Here is a 15,997-nt window from a genome sequence, read left to right on the forward strand (position 1 = left end):
TATTATTGTCAGATTGTATGGCCTGAGCAACGGGAGGACTGTCATTAGTTGAATTGGGAAATACAAGAAAAAGGGTTGACAGGAAAGCTAAAGTTGCCATTTGAGCATTTTAAATTTGAAATATCCCATTAGCGCTCCAACTGAGCTATTTATAGGCTGGGGTTCAGGGAAACAATTGAAAATATAAATTTGTGTATTATTAGCTTGAAAGTTTGTATTGATACAATTTTGAGCCCTGGTAAACTCCAACTTTCATATGTTAAGAAGAGTCAAACAAAGATTCTACAAATGAATCTGAGAAAGAGCCAAAGGGGTAAGGGGAAAACAAAGAAAATGAGAAAACAAATAAGAAAGTTTTTCAAGGAAGATATAGTATTCAATTGTTTCAAACGCTCCTGCCTTTACCCACATAAGAATCCACCATTGAGTTTGGCAACTTGGAGTTTCTTGATGATTTTGATAAGAGGTTTTCTTGCAATGGCAATAACAACATGTTAAATTGAGTTCAGGAAGTCACAATGGAAGGGAAGGAATGGAAGACAGTGCTAATAACAAATACAAAAAGTCTTAGAGTAGTTTTATAGTTTGAGTAAAAATGATTACTGATAGAAAAGGGGCAAGGAAATCAATGATACACAATATGTAGTGAATAACTACATTTTCATTTGGGGAGATTGTCAATTTTAAGTCTCTATTCTTACACTAGTCAGAATCTCAAGAAAAGTTCCTTCTTAAATCATAAGTGAAACAGAGAGTTCAATGGCTAGTATTCTGGAAATTCAGTGAAGGAAATCCAGTGTGCTAGACAGAATGTGGACCCAGATGTCTATATCCTAATATCTGCGTGTTGCCTTAAGATAGTTTCCTGAGTTGCCTGGTAGACACAACTTGTTCACAGGATCCTTAAGAATACATGGAAAGATGACAAAGAGCAGATTATAACTACAAAAGAGAAGTACAGAGTGATAGCATGTTGATGGATTTACAAGAGGATGAAAGGCCACCATTCTTTACTATGGGCAAAGTTTAGGAAGGTTTGGAAAAGTTGTGAAGAAAAGGTTTAAGAGTCATAAGATCTATGAAGGCTCTAACTACATGTATTATAAAATGGTGATTCTATTTAGAGAAGGAAAGTCTTCAAGATTTGTTACAATAAAAGGAATAGTTACATTTCCAGGTCTCTCCAGACAAGGGAATTGCTTCACATCTGTAATCTCAGCCACTAGGGAGTGTAAATAAGAGGATCACTGTTTGACAGCATTCTCGCAAAAGGTTAGGAAGACCAAATTCCTGATATTTTTTCCATTGTTTGTTTTTCCTTTCTGAATAAAGGGTTCCATATTGAGCTGTCACTCAGTAAGAGCCCACTAGATGAAGAATAGTGTTTTGTATTTTTATATCTTGGATATTTTTTGTAGGTCATGTTTTAAATTTAGCTATACCTTTCATAGTCAGTAACTACAGAATAGTACAGTAGCTTTAAGTATACTGTCCACTGTTTTAAGCAATCAGTCTGTCTTCTGGTTTTGCCTAACAGATGTGTGAGTACTGCAAATGTTGAAGGAGAACCAATGAATACTAGTCTGTGCAACCAGAATGAAGCACCCCCAGAAACCCAGTCCTGTTCTCTCCTGTGTTCCAATGACTGTGTCATGTCTGATTGGGGAACATGGACCACATGCCCTCAGGTAATTATTTTCCTTATTCCCCTACTTTTCCAGTACCGCTTTCATTATTGTTCTCTATACATTCACAGTGCTGCTCTCCCTGAGCCTTTATCTAGTAACACGGGAATATAATATTTTTTTCCTGAGGCCAGCAATAAATAAATACACACATAAATAAATGAGCAAGAAAACATTTTGCATTTGAGACTGAGCAATTTAAAGTGCCATTGTTTCTTCCAAATCCTTTTGTATCATGGGAAGTTAAACAAGGAAAATGAGCCTGTAATGATCATATAAGTATTTGAGAGCACATTCATTGTTAAAGGGATCTTCCTTAGCACAAAAATGACCCTCCTTATAATTTCTTAGATTTTTATCCTGGTGGAATCAATTACATCTTAAGAGCCCAAATCTCTCTGCAATTTTGCTTTTTAAGATATGTTTTTGCCTTTTGCTGGTTTTTCAAAGATTATATGTTCTTTTACAACATTTCTACTTTTAAAGTTCACAGAAGAAAAGAAAACAACTACAATTCATTACCATTTTTTTCTCCTCTTCTTTTATTTTTGTAAAATGGAAATATAACAGGAGTATGGTGAAATAAATATTCTTCTAGTAGCAAACTTCAACTTAATTTTTCCAGAAGGTAAATTATATTATGTAAAACTCCTGTTGTGTTTAAAGATTGACAGAAGAAGAATGGAGGCTAGGAACATATTATATAGATTCAAGTAATAAGATGTTAAAATAAATATATTAAATTAAACTGATGTAGTAACAATTGTAGGAAGATTATAGAAATCTTTCTAAGAAAATGGAGACTATATTTGAAATAACAATTTGCTTTTGTAGCTTGTAACTATTAATTGCTTATTAAATGGTATTACAACTCTAAGAGATTTCCCTGTCAATTTATTTTTAATCTGTTGAATTGTTCTGGGGGCAAAAAAAAGCTAATAAAAATAAAACGTGCAGAATGGTTTTACTACTAAGTCACTTACTTTGTGCATAATTTGAATATAGAAGTTAATAGTTATTTACCATTTATATTTTGAGCAAAGTAGTTGTAAGAAATAATTTTTAATTCGTGCACTAAAACTCCAATTTAAATACTACTATTAGTATATTATTCAACTGAAGATATTGGGCTTTAAAAAGCTTAAGAAGTTTGCAAAAAGTTTTAGATGTGGTAAGTGAAGAACTAAAATGGATCTTACTTGGTCTGAAGAAGTCAGAGCCTTTGATCTTATAGCAATTGCTCACTTATTGTGGAAAAAGAAGATAGGTTTAGTATGAATAGTTCTCTTTGTTTAAAGTGGATTGTTTATTTTAAGGGCAAAACTATTTGTCTTATGTGTCTGAAAAGTGTTTTCTATGACTGAGTACATAAACGCACACTTTAGAGAGTATGCTTGCATAGTGTTTGTTAATCAGCCTACAGAAGAATTAGTAACCTGAAGTTTAATTAAACGTAGAGGCCATGATCTTTTCTCCTTTCCTGATCTAATTTACTCACAGAAGACTCCATTAAGCTCTAATTACTTTGCAATGAAAATGTTGCTCTCTTAAGCCCAGATGTCTGGCCACTGGGATGAAATTTTTATGAACATTTGTAGAAGATTGTGATTGTCTGCCAATCTGCATTTGATACTTTAGGATGATTATTTTCTTTGATCTTTGATTTTGCAAGTGTAATAATTTTTTCTATTTTTGGAATGCTTGGAAATTGGAGATGGACAATATATTTTATCCTCCTTTTATATTTCTGGAGGAGGATATAAACAACTTCTTGTCATGACAAGAATATTTATGTATTTCTGGGTTACATGTAAGAAGAAGAAGCGGAAGAAGTAAAATGAAGAAGAAGAAGATGACGACAATAACTTTCATTGAGAATCTTTAGGCATCTAACAAAATGTTGAAACCATTACAGGCTAAGCACCATTACAACAGCATGCTAAGATGTTAGAACACTCTTCTGTGGTCCTCAATTCTGTCTAACAGAGAAGTAATGTTTTCTCTCATATGCTCTGGTGGGCTCCAATATAAATGGTGACCTCAAAATGGAAACAGGAATGGGAATCAGATTTTGTATCTGATTATTCCCCTATATCTAAATATGTTGCATAATTTTATTAGTTTGAAAGTCATGGCATGACATAATGCCCCAAAATATTAAGAACTTAATTAGAGCTTAACAGTGATGATAATGTTGATGATGTTCTTTGCAAAGCAGGAAGCAAAATCATTGTTTTTGAAGTATAATTAGCAATTTAATGCACATTTCCTGAGCAAAGGAAACAATTACTTCACAATCTTTCTGTATTATCAGAGCTGACTTAAGGAATCTGTGTTTACTACTATTTCACCAACTTCTTCTTCATTGTGACCTATGTTAATGCAACCAGTTCACTATATTTGGTTATATTTTCCCCTCCCCAGGAACTCTTGAAAGACAAACACCAAAACAAATTCTTCTTCATTGTGACCTATGTTGATGCAACCAATTCACTATATTTGGTTATATTTTTCCCTCCCAAGGAACTCTTGAGAGACAAACACCAAAACAAATCTTAATAATGTTTAAACTTTTGAGTTAATATGTATTCTGAGTAATGTAGAATTACTTACTTAATATAGTATTGAGAAAAGAAGAGAAGGAGTAAAAGATCAAGTAGACAAGGAATCAAAGACAGCCAGAAAAATCCTTACATTTTTCATAATCCAACTGAGAAACAAGAGAAAGTTTAACAGTATATTGTATAAGCTTCATGAAAACAATTTTTCCCCACCTTCCATAAAATAAGTTATTACTTGATCTCATAGGAATGGAATGTCATGTTCTTTACTGAAAAATGATTTTTGTCTATGTTAATATCAATACACCAAAATAAAGCATCAAATAGTACCTTTAAATAACTGTTACTGACCTGAAAGTCTCTGCCAATTCAAAAGGGTAAATAAGACATTAACAACATAGTGAACTTATTAAAATTTGTATAAGTCAGAACCAGAGTAAATAGATCAAATACAACCGACCACAATTCAAGGAGGAATTTGAGGAAAATGGGGAAAATGTTTTATTTTATGTTTTTGTCTTTTTCATGCTCTTATAATCTACTTACATATTGGTCTCCAACTTACTCAGTTTTGTGCACTGCTTTAATTTAAAAGAACCTTATGGAATTGTCTATACACATTTCTTCCAAACAACTTTATTCTTAGAGGTAAGATCAGGTGTGTATATAAATTCATACATATGAACATATGTATACATATATATGCATAATTTAATGTGTACCCATACATGTAATAGTTCAATATTTATTATATGATTTTCTCCTTTACCTACTTTCGTTCATTTTGATCCTGATTTTATATCTTTCAAAATTGAACTGAGTATTTACAGAATCATATACTCTTCAAGAGATGTTTATAGAGAGAGATGAGGGAGAAGCACGACATTGATTAAGATGCATTCATAAAATGACCTGTTGAAACCCCTTTGTACAACTCCTTAAAGATAATACAGAAAATTCAAAAGAAGTGCTATAAATTTCTGGAGCGTTTGAAATTGCTCAGCTTGATTTAAAGAGTCTATTTTTATGCATGTGTTTAAAAGGGCTTATAGTTGCCTTTATTTATGCTACCCCGGTTTCCATAGAATAATACATATTTTCTATTGGTGGCTCTCCTTGGATTTTTGGCAAAGGAATTAATTTCTCAAACAATGCTATTGATAGGAGAAAGCAAAGGTCTTGTGATAAATTTTCGAACTCATGTATGTTTTGCAGAAGCAAGACTTTGAAACTCCTCTACCAGAAAGGTGCCTTGGGTTTTAAAAAAAAACTGTATGAACTTTAATTGATTCACAACATCAAGCCAGGCATTCTCTCCCCTCTATAGTGGGAACTGGAGACTCATTGAAGAGTTGTCCAAACAAAACCTCATGATCAAACACAGACTCCAATCTTTGTACTGTCACCAACCTCTGGAGAAGGATCACAACAGAAGACTGCAAAGAAACTATACAGGGTTTAAGTGTAATAAACTCTGTATTTGATCAAAGCCTTACTATTGTGCTTGGAGAATATACTTTATTTCTAGAATTTACTCTTTTATCTAATTCTTTATGTGTGCATGATCTGCTAGTGAAAGCCAGTGCAGAACACTGCCCTTATTCCTTCAAGCAAAGAAAACTCGAAAAGAAAAAAGGAAATGCTGGCTAATTCTGTGATGTGATCCATAATTAAGCATTGAAGTTAAGCAAAATCCTCCTTTTTTTTCTCTTTCATTGTCCGCCAGTATTATTTGGGGCAAAGTCTCTGAGTTAGTGACATTTTATTACCGATGACTCAGTGTGCTCAAGCGCTTTGCAATACTTTTAAAAGTCCTGTTTCAGTGAAGCAATTTGCCCCAAGGTTTACTGCTAGTGTTCAGCTCCAAGCACTCCTTCTCCTCTACTAACATTCTCATAAGTAGATGGCAGCCTGTGTTTGTCAGGAGGACACATCTAAGGATCAGGACCCTTAGGCTGCCTAGGGCTTTTTTTTTTTTAACTCATAGCTGAAAGGCAGAAGACAATGATGGTAATTTTTTATAATCTGAAAAGTAAATTCTGTTTTTTCCCCTGACAAGCTGATATTATTGTCATTTCGAAGACAATAGTTCATTACTCCAAGTTCTTCAGAAGAGTCTTACCCCATGTGCAATGAGCTGTAATATCACTTAAAGCCAGTCTTATTTCCAGAATAACAAGGCACTGAAAGGAGGGCACCTCATTTCATGCTCTGAAAATTAGAATCTGATAAAAAGCAGTCTCTGGGCTGCTTCGTTTTCTGAAGTTTAATATGCTTGTTATCATTCTCTTTTATACAGCTTGATTTCTTTGATTTTTTTACTACCATGCATTTAGAGTACAGAATAAGGGTTCTATTGCTCTCAAACTTCTCTTTCCTTCCCCCTAACTCTTCTACCTCTGCCTCTATTTTATAATAAAAGTTCTCTACTTAAAGTAGAAAAAAATCACTTGGACGTAAATGGCTCACAGCTGCAATCCTAGCAATTCAGGAAGCTGAGACCTGAGGATAGTTGTTTGAAGCCAGATTGGGCAAGAAAGTATGCAACGTGCTTATCTCCAATTTACCACCAAAAAGTCTGAAAGTGAAGCTCAAGTGGTAGAGTGCTAGATTTTCACCAAAAAAGCTCAGAGACATCATCCACCCCTTGAGTTCAAGCCCCAAGTCCAGCAAAAATTAAAAGAAAAAGGAAAGTTGTATCACATCAGGCACTGATGGCTCTAGCTACTCAGGAAGCTGAGATTTGAGGATCATGGTTCCAAGCCAGCCTGGGCAGGAAACTCCCTGAGACAATTACCTACAATTAACTTGGAAAAAATGCAAGAAGTAGAGCTGTGACTCAAGTGGTAGAGTCCTAGCCTAGAGCACAAAGGCTCAGGGAGAGAACCCAGGACCTGAGTTCAAACCCTAGGGCTGGCACAAAAAATAAAAAATAAAAAAGGATGAATTACATTTCACATTTTTCCTCTTTTGTGATTCGATAGCTGCATATCCAACAAAAAAATCTGTTTTGGGAAGATCAAATATATTTGAGGAAAATATTTCATTCTTGCTGAAAATGTACAGTCATGCTTTCTTTCCTTTATTCCCTGATCAACAACTATTTACAACTATAACAACTATTTACCTAGCATTTGCACTGTTAGGTATATAAATAATTTAGCAATACTTACTTTTTACAAGGTGTGGGCACAGCTATATGCAAGTACTCTTTTATTTTATAGAAAGTACTTGAGAATCCACAGTTATTGGTATCCTTGTTATGGAGGATTATGGGATGGCTCTGTCACAGATCACAGGTGACTATACACCCCACATTTCATATCATTTATTCACAAATATTTGTATCTATCATTCTGAAAGGTAATGAGGAATCACAACTCAACCTACCCACAGTATTTTTGATAATTTGTAGGTATGTGTTTTTCAGAAAATTACCATCATGGTTCTCCTACACAATACCTCAGTTCATTACCTTATTAGTGGTTCCACCTGATTTTAAGGCCAGTTTACAAAGAACTGTCAAAGAAATAGAAGTTTCATTTCTAGCCACGTTGGAATGTCACTAGATACCTTCCAATTGCACTGTATTTATCTTCCCATCACAAACAACTTTACATATCCCAAACATATCAAACCACAGTTGTGAGATATTGGATGATAAGCAATGTTGAACTATCTTCAATAAGAGAAGAAACCAAAATGAGATGAACCTCAGGACTCAGATCACAGAAGCACTTTCTGATAGCTAGAGATACATTTCAAGCAGTGGTACAAAGAATTGGGATCAGACAAGACCATGCTATTTCTAGATATCAGAGCCTGAGAAAAATGAGAAGCTGGAACTTGGATGTCAAAAGGTGGAAGAGTAAGGGAGTAGGCAAAAAATCTAGATATCTTCATAAGCTTGACTTTTGGAGTAAATATTAATTTGTGTATACATAGAGTGAAAACTCCCTTAGTATAGGCAAACTATTTCTCTTGGAGCGCTTAATGTTATAACCATTCCAACACATACAGACCTAGGACACAGTTGAATTCCACAGGCTTATACAGAGATACCATTTAAAGTCCTCAGACCATCTGGTAATAACCTTACAAAGGACAGAGCTCAGAAAGAAGCTGGAATTATCACTGAAGTTCACTCTAGAACTTCCCTAATAAAATTTATATACAAACTTTAGAGGAATCTAGATTATCCACAAGTCAATTCATATCCTTCCAAAACAAATACCAAGACATTAAAATTGGAGTCCAAAACTCAAACTTTAAACAGTGAAACATTCACAATTTCAAGGAATGGTGAGCAACTAGAAGGGAGAATGATAGGGTCCTAGTTCATTCAAAGTATATTTTGTTTCCTTTTTGAAGATTAATAATTTCCATCTTGGTCTTTGATGTGGTTATATAGATATTTTCACACTGAAAATTAATGGAGCTTTATCCTTTCTGTTTCTGATTCTCAATGGCAATATATGTAAAGAAGCAGCTGACTATAATCCATGACCAAGAAGAAAACCAAATACTAAAAAGTGGAAACAATTTTTAATGTGTTCATAAGAGTCTCCATTAAAAATTTTTTGTATATTGTTTTCCTTTTATTACTATTATTATTATTATCATTATTTGGGGCTGTTTTAAACTCATGGCCTCACAGACTTTATTAATTGATACAGAACAAAATGAAAATTATAGTTAACTGGTTACCGACTTCTCTTATATTCCTGAGGTTCACCATGATACTAAGTGACTCATAAACATTGTGAATCTTTTACTGAGATTATTTGTAATATTTTTGATATAATGGAACAAAAAGATAAGATCAAAACAGAATTAAGAACAAGACCATCTGAATTATACATTAAATTATATTGAAATTGTATCTACTATTACCTTTTAAGGTGGCAGATTGTCACACAGATGGCAATTAGAGATGTAGATGACTTTTTTTACCCTCTGTCTTACACAATCAAATATATTTATAGAAGTTCAGCATCATATATTTATAGAAGAAATATTATTCATTTTACCTTTTTATTAGATTATTGCTTCTAGGAATGAGGTGCTGTGTGTGTGTGTGTGTGTGTGTGTGTGTGTTATGGGGCTTCAACTCAGACTGGGTGCTGTCCCTTGGCTCTTTAGCTCAAGGCTAGTGAGTCACACACTCACTTCCGGTTTTCTGGTGGTTTATTGAAAATAAGAGTCTTATGGACTTTCCTGCCTGGAATAGCTTTGAACTGTGATCCTCAGATCTCAGCCTTCTTAGTAGCTAGGATTACAGGCATGAACCACAGGCTGCAAGCTTGAGGTACTCGTTAATTGATATGTTTTACTTATGAAAAATTACTCCAAGAATGTTGGAATGGTTTTCTGAACGTTTGTTCATTGTGATAAAATTTTAAGTTCAAGTGCATTCATGTATTTGAGATTATATTTCTACTCCCTTTCATACTATTGGAGTCATCTTTACACAAGCTGCAATTTTCAGTTATTCATTATACTAAGTTTGAGGGGTTTTGTTTTTGGTCGTGGGGCCTGAATGAGCCTGGGCGCCGTCCCTCAGCTATTCGGCTCAAGGCTAGCACTCTACCACCTGAGCCACAGTGCCACTTCCGGCTTTTTCTGTTTATGTGGTGCATGAGTGACTCATGCATACAAGGTAAGCACTCTACCGCTGAGCCACCTAGCCAGCCCCTACTCAAAACTTATTTTAATCCTACCTACTCAGGAGGCTGACATCTGATGATCATAGTTCAAAGCCAGCCTGGGCAGGATACTCCATGAGACTCTTACCTCCAGTTATCCACCAGAAAACCGGAAGTGGAGCTCTGGCTCAAGTGGTAGAGTGCTAGCCTTGAACTGAAGAGCTCAGAGTTCAAGAACCACGACTGACAAAAAAAAAAAGTTATCATTCTAGTGTAAAAGTTGTTCTAAAGTATTTAATATTGAATCTAAATACTAAGTATATTTATAACTTTTATGTTTTTGATACTTTCAAAGGCAAATTATATGTATATAAATTATATATAAAAATTATATATATAATTATATAATCCTTATAAAGCTCAGTATCAGCAGAATATGATGATTCAGGCTGCAATCCCATCAACTGGGAAGCTGAGTCTGGAAGTTTCTGAATTCAAAGCCAGCTTAGGTTACATAGTGAGTTTGAGGCCAGTCTGAAGTGTAGCAGAAGACCTTGACTCAAAAAGCCAAACCACAGGCTGGGAAGTTGGCTCAGTGGTAGAGTGCTTGCTTTGCATGCATGAAGCCCTAGGTTCGATTCCTCAGCACTACATAAACAGAAAAAAAGCCAGAAGTTGTGCTGTGGTTCAAGTGGTAGAGGGCTAGACTTGAGCTGAAGAGCTGAGGGACACCACTCAGGTCTAAAGTTCAACACCCACGACCAACCAAAACCAAAACAAAACAAAGCCAAACAGCTAGAGAGAAAGCAAGAGATCACATAAAATATCAAATATACTTTGTTTTACAAAGTAAAACAAAATAAATTTCTTCTTTATGTCTTATAGGATCAGAAAAAGAATTTAATTATTATAAGTCAGTAACATTGAGCTGAAGGCTGAGGGATAATGTCCAGGCCAAGAATTCAAGCCCCACAATCAACCAAAAAAAAGTATTTCTAAAATTATACTTTATTTAGTTCTGTGTTTAAACATCATTTTCTGATTGCTCCTGAAAACCAAAATGTTACAATCATGGTTGAACATACACAGATCAAATATCACAGTGCAAGTTGTGTCTCATTTCAGATTTATCTCACATTTAGATAAAAGGATTTCAACCAAATTCATCAAAGCACATACACTTAAATTAATGACAGAGTTGTGTTATATTTCCCTAACATTAGTTATATATATATATGTATATATATATGTATATATATTTACTATAAAGGTGATATACAGAGGGGTTACAGTTCTGTAAGTCAGATAATGAATACATTTCTTTTTGAACAGTGTCACTCCTTCCCAATTTATCCCTCTTAGTCCCCCCCCTCCCCGCCACAAGTTGTATAGCTCATTTTCAACATGGTGTTTAGTGAGTATCACTGCTGCATTTGTTCATCCTTTGTCCTACCCATTCTGTGCTCCCCAAAACAGATAAACTGACAAACAAGACAGAAGATAAAGAAAGTGAAAACAGCAACAAATTAAAAATAACTACTGTTTCCATTTCTTGGAGTTGATTTTCATAAATATCACTTCATATGATCATATACACATAGCTATTGAGTATTTGTGATCCTTTTCTAATAGTATCTTCCTTTGGTCTCACTGTCTAGAAACCTGTGTGATTTATCATGTTCCAGGGTATGCATTTTTTTTATCTTTTACAATTAAGTGTGTTTATGTGTAGATTTAGAGGCACATTCTAGTTACCCCAAATGAGGGAAACCAGAGATGATATGTTTCTTTGACTTACTTTACTTAATATAATTTTCCCCCAAATCTTTCCATTTGCTTATGAATGGTACAATTTCATTCTTCCTTATGGAAGTATAGAAATCCATTGTGTTTGCACACTCTGTTTTCTCAATCCATTTGTCGACTGAGGAATATTTGAGTAGACTTCATATTCTGGCTATGGTAAATAATGCTGCAATGAACATAGTTATGCTGATTGCTCAATGTGGCCTCCTTTGTGTTCTATTGGATAAATGCCCAGGAGTTCAATTGCTGGGTCATAAGAGAAGTTCTATGTTGAGTCCTTCAAGGAACCTCCACACTGCTTTCCATAGTGATTGAAAATTTTACATTCACACCAACAGTATAGTGGCATTCCCTTTTGGCCACATACCCACCAGTATCTGAAATTATTAGTTTTCTTAGTAATGGCCATTCTAACTCTGGTGATATAATGTAGTTTTGATTTTCATTTTTTAATGGTCAGAAATTTTGAACATTTCTTCATGTGTTCATTCTTACTTCTTTTGAGAAGTCTCTTAAGTCCTTAGTCCATTTATTAATTAGGTTGTTGTTACTTGAAGGAAAGTAAGTTACTTGAAAGGTAAGTTTTTGAGCTCTAAGTATATGTTAAGTCTGATGCCCTTATCTGATTCATAGCTAGTAAAACATCTTTTCCCATTCTGTGTGTTTTCTTCCTTCTTCTTCTTTTTTTTTTTAAATCCGTCATGGGGCTTGACCTCTGTACCTGGGCACTGTCCCCGAGCTCTTCAGTACAAGGCTAAGGTTGTACTACCTGAGCCACAACGCCACTTCTGGGTTCTGTGGTTTATTGGAGATAAGAGTCTCATAGACTTTCCTGCCTGGGCTGGCTTTGAACTGAGATCCTCAGATCTCAACGTCTTTAGTAGCTAGAGTTACAGGAGTGAGCCACCAGCATCTGGCTGTTTTTCAAATTGTCAAAAGGAGAAAAATAGCTGTTTTTAGTAAGAAAGTATTGTTTTCTTAAATGTTACTTAGAGAATAGAATTGAACTGGAAAACATTTAATTAAATTTTAGTTCCCTAAAATTTTAGATAAATTTTAGTTTTAATTCAATTTCAATTAAAAGTGAACTAAAAGGGCTGGGAAGTGGCTCAGTGGTAGAGCGCTTGCCTCACATGCATGAGGCCCTGGATTTGATTCCTCAGCACCACATAAACAGAAAAAGCTGAAAGTGGCACTGTGGCTCAAGTGGTAGAGTGCTAGCCTTGAACTGAAGAGCTGAGGGACAGTGCTCAGGCCCAGAGTTCACGCTCCACAACCAAAAAAAAAAGTGAACTAAAAGCTCAAACACATGTAATTCCACTTTCAAAACAATCCAGTTGTCCAAAATTCAAGGGAAGATCTGTGACATATACGCAATTTTGAATTGAGACTATGTACTCCCAACTACATAATAAGTCAAGGCAGCGGGATCACAAGTTGGAAACCAGCCTAGGAAACTTGGGCTTATGTAAAAACAAAAAAATTGAATAGGTTTGGGTTTTATAGCTCAATAATAGAATTCTTGCATAATTATAAATCTGAGTTCACTTCTCAGTACTAAAAATAAAATATGGCAGTTATATCATCTGAATCTAGAGATAATTCTCACTCTGTAACATGGTTCTTTAGTATTTGCTCTCACAGGTTTCCTAAGAAGAGTAAATGTTACAATACATAAACTCCTAAAGATTCAATTTATAGCTACTTTCCCTGGCAACTGCTTCTCCCCTTATCCTTTTCATCCTTGAAGATAAATCTCTAGTCTTCATTACTTTTTTCTCTTTCCTGCTCAACATACACCTCCTGATGTGTATGTATTCATATTTTTATAAAGTACCCACACTTGTCCAGGGTATTTTTTTGTTTTGATGCAAGTAGATTTTACACTTGATCAATGACACTCCAATTTACCAGATTTTCTAGAACTAGCCAAAACATTAGGATAACTTCAGAAAATTACAATATAGGGCTGGGAAGGTGGCTCAGTGGTAGAGCGCTTGCCTTGCATGCATGAGGCCCTGGGTTTGATTCCTCAGCACCACATAAACAAAAAGAAAAAAGCCAGAGGTGGTGCTGTGTCTCAAGTGGTAAAGCACTAGCCTTGAGCTGAAGAGCTGAGGGACAGCACCCAGGCCCAGAGTTCAGGCCCACGTCCAGACCCGAAAGAAAGAAAGGAAGAAGGAAAGAAAGAAAGGAAGAAAGAAAGAAAGGAAAGAAGGAAGGAAGGAAGGAAGGAAATTACAATATATCCTACACAATATGTCCTTCTGGCACTTACAGACTATTGGGTCAGAAATTTTAAAAGAATAATGTGATTCTCATGTCCTAAAAAAAAATTCTGTAATGAAAGAAGGTTCGGTATCACTTCAGACTAGTTAACAGATCCTGCCATGTGTTATAGACTGTTCACTAACTCATAGGATAAAGTGTCTGCTTGCTGGCTGGTGAACATTTACAGTGGCTCATACAGTAAGTTAAAACAGGAGCATTTATTAGACAGTTACAACTATTCAAAACCCACTAGAGATGCATTCACTTTAGTTTAAGGGTTGCACATTTCCCAATAAATGGCTTGTTGTGAATAATGTAAATGTGCATCTTTGAGAATAAATTAAATACATTTCCTGGTATTGTTAATGTGTTAGAGCAGTTGTGCCATAAATAACTTGAATAGCATTTATAGATTACTACAGTCTATCTAGACCAAGCTTGTAAATATCTGTGTAACTCATAATTCCATGATTTGCAACCCTCTAAAGGAAACATTAGAGCTCTTCCTCTTGTTTTTTTCCTCACTCTTTGTATGATATCGACAAACATCTACCTCAAAGAAATGCACTTTAAATCCTTTCAGAAAGCTTTGCTTTTTAGTAGAAATTACAGGATCTAGTACAGAACATGATGGAAACAACCAAAAAACAAGTCGAGTAACTATCACTGCACAATGTTGAGCTGTCATGGACAGTCTTCCTTTTCTATACAAAGCTATTCTTGGAAAACCAGAAGTTTCCTCCAGCCTTGTGGCCATGTTGGGAATAACAAATTTCCAACAGGCTTAACATTCCATTTTTCTTTATCCTCTGTATTTTTTGTTCCGCCTTGATCTCTTTCATTCTGAATCTCCTCTTTTTTTGCCTTAGTTCACTCATGCACACAAATACACACCCATACACACTGGCAAAATATATTTTTTCTCTTACAGGAATCAGTGGTACATTGTGTCTCTCCAACTACCATCATTCTCATTAGATACTGAGATACTTGAGAGGCAAAAAGGAGTATTCAACTTTGCAAACAATGTAGAGCAATAGATTTAATGAAACCAATGTTCTAAATAGACAGGTTTTCTTGGTGAAAAAGCAAACGTTCTTACCAAAAGTGTATTAGAGTTCCATTTGACACCATCTTTGTCAGCATCTGATATCATTAATGTTCTTAATAATATCTATTCAAACTGGATTGAGGTTGAATCTCAATGTTGTTTGGATTTTTATTTCCTTTATGGCCAAGATGTTGAGCCTCATGTCTATTGGCCACTTTTGCAATTCTTTTGAGAAACTTTTGTGTAGCTCATTAATCTATTTGCCGATTGTTAAATTTTGGAGGGTTTAATTAAGTTCTCTGATTTTTTTTATGGGTCATGGGGCTTGAACTCTGGGCTTAGGCACTTTCCCTGGGCTCTTCAGTTCAAGACTAGTGCTCTACCACTTGAGCCACAGTGCCACTTCCAGTTTTCAGAGTGGTTTATTGGAGATAAGAGTCTCAAAGACTTTCTTACCTGGGCTTGTTTTGAACCGCAATCATCAGATCTCAGCTTCATGAGTAGCTAGGATTACAGGCATGAGTTACAGGCCCCCAGGTTCTGAATATTTTTTAATATATTTCTATTGTAAAAATACTGTAAAGAGGGGTTACAGTTACATGAGTACGGTAATGAGTACACTTCCTATTGAGCATTGTTAACTCCTCCTTTGTTTTTCCCCTACCATCCCTTACCTCCCCACCTCCCTAACTCCTTCCCCTCTTCCCTGCCCCCCGGCCCCACCCCGAAATTGTAAAGTTTGTTTTCAACATAGTGTCTTGTATATCTCATTGTTACAATGGGTCAACCTGTATCCTCATTTCAGCATTTTGTTTTATTTCCCTTCCTCGTAAATTAGAAAAATGTATATACAAGATGTGGGACACGAGAATCAAATACAGTGAAAACAGAGGTTATACCATAGGGGAAGAACATACAAAAGAAACAAAACAATCACATAGTACATTATAACTTTATTAAAAACAATATCAAGAAAGA

At 35.2% G+C, this 15,997-nt stretch overlaps 1 protein-coding gene across 1 annotated transcript in view; it reads left to right on the forward strand.

Moving 5' to 3' along the window:
- The window catches only part of Thsd7b (thrombospondin type 1 domain containing 7B), an 817,905-nt gene that overhangs the window by 721,154 nt on the left and 80,754 nt on the right, over nucleotides 1–15,997 (forward strand). The window contains exon 16 of the mRNA XM_042683500.1: nucleotides 1,538–1,688. Within this exon, the coding sequence (XP_042539434.1) occupies nucleotides 1,538–1,688 (151 nt within the window). The remainder of the gene's footprint in view (nucleotides 1–1,537; nucleotides 1,689–15,997) is intronic.

This window comes from Dipodomys spectabilis, unplaced genomic scaffold (genome assembly GCF_019054845.1).
Source record: "Dipodomys spectabilis isolate Male_0828 unplaced genomic scaffold, ASM1905484v1 ptg000081l, whole genome shotgun sequence".
Taxonomy (NCBI): domain Eukaryota; kingdom Metazoa; phylum Chordata; class Mammalia; order Rodentia; family Heteromyidae; genus Dipodomys; species Dipodomys spectabilis.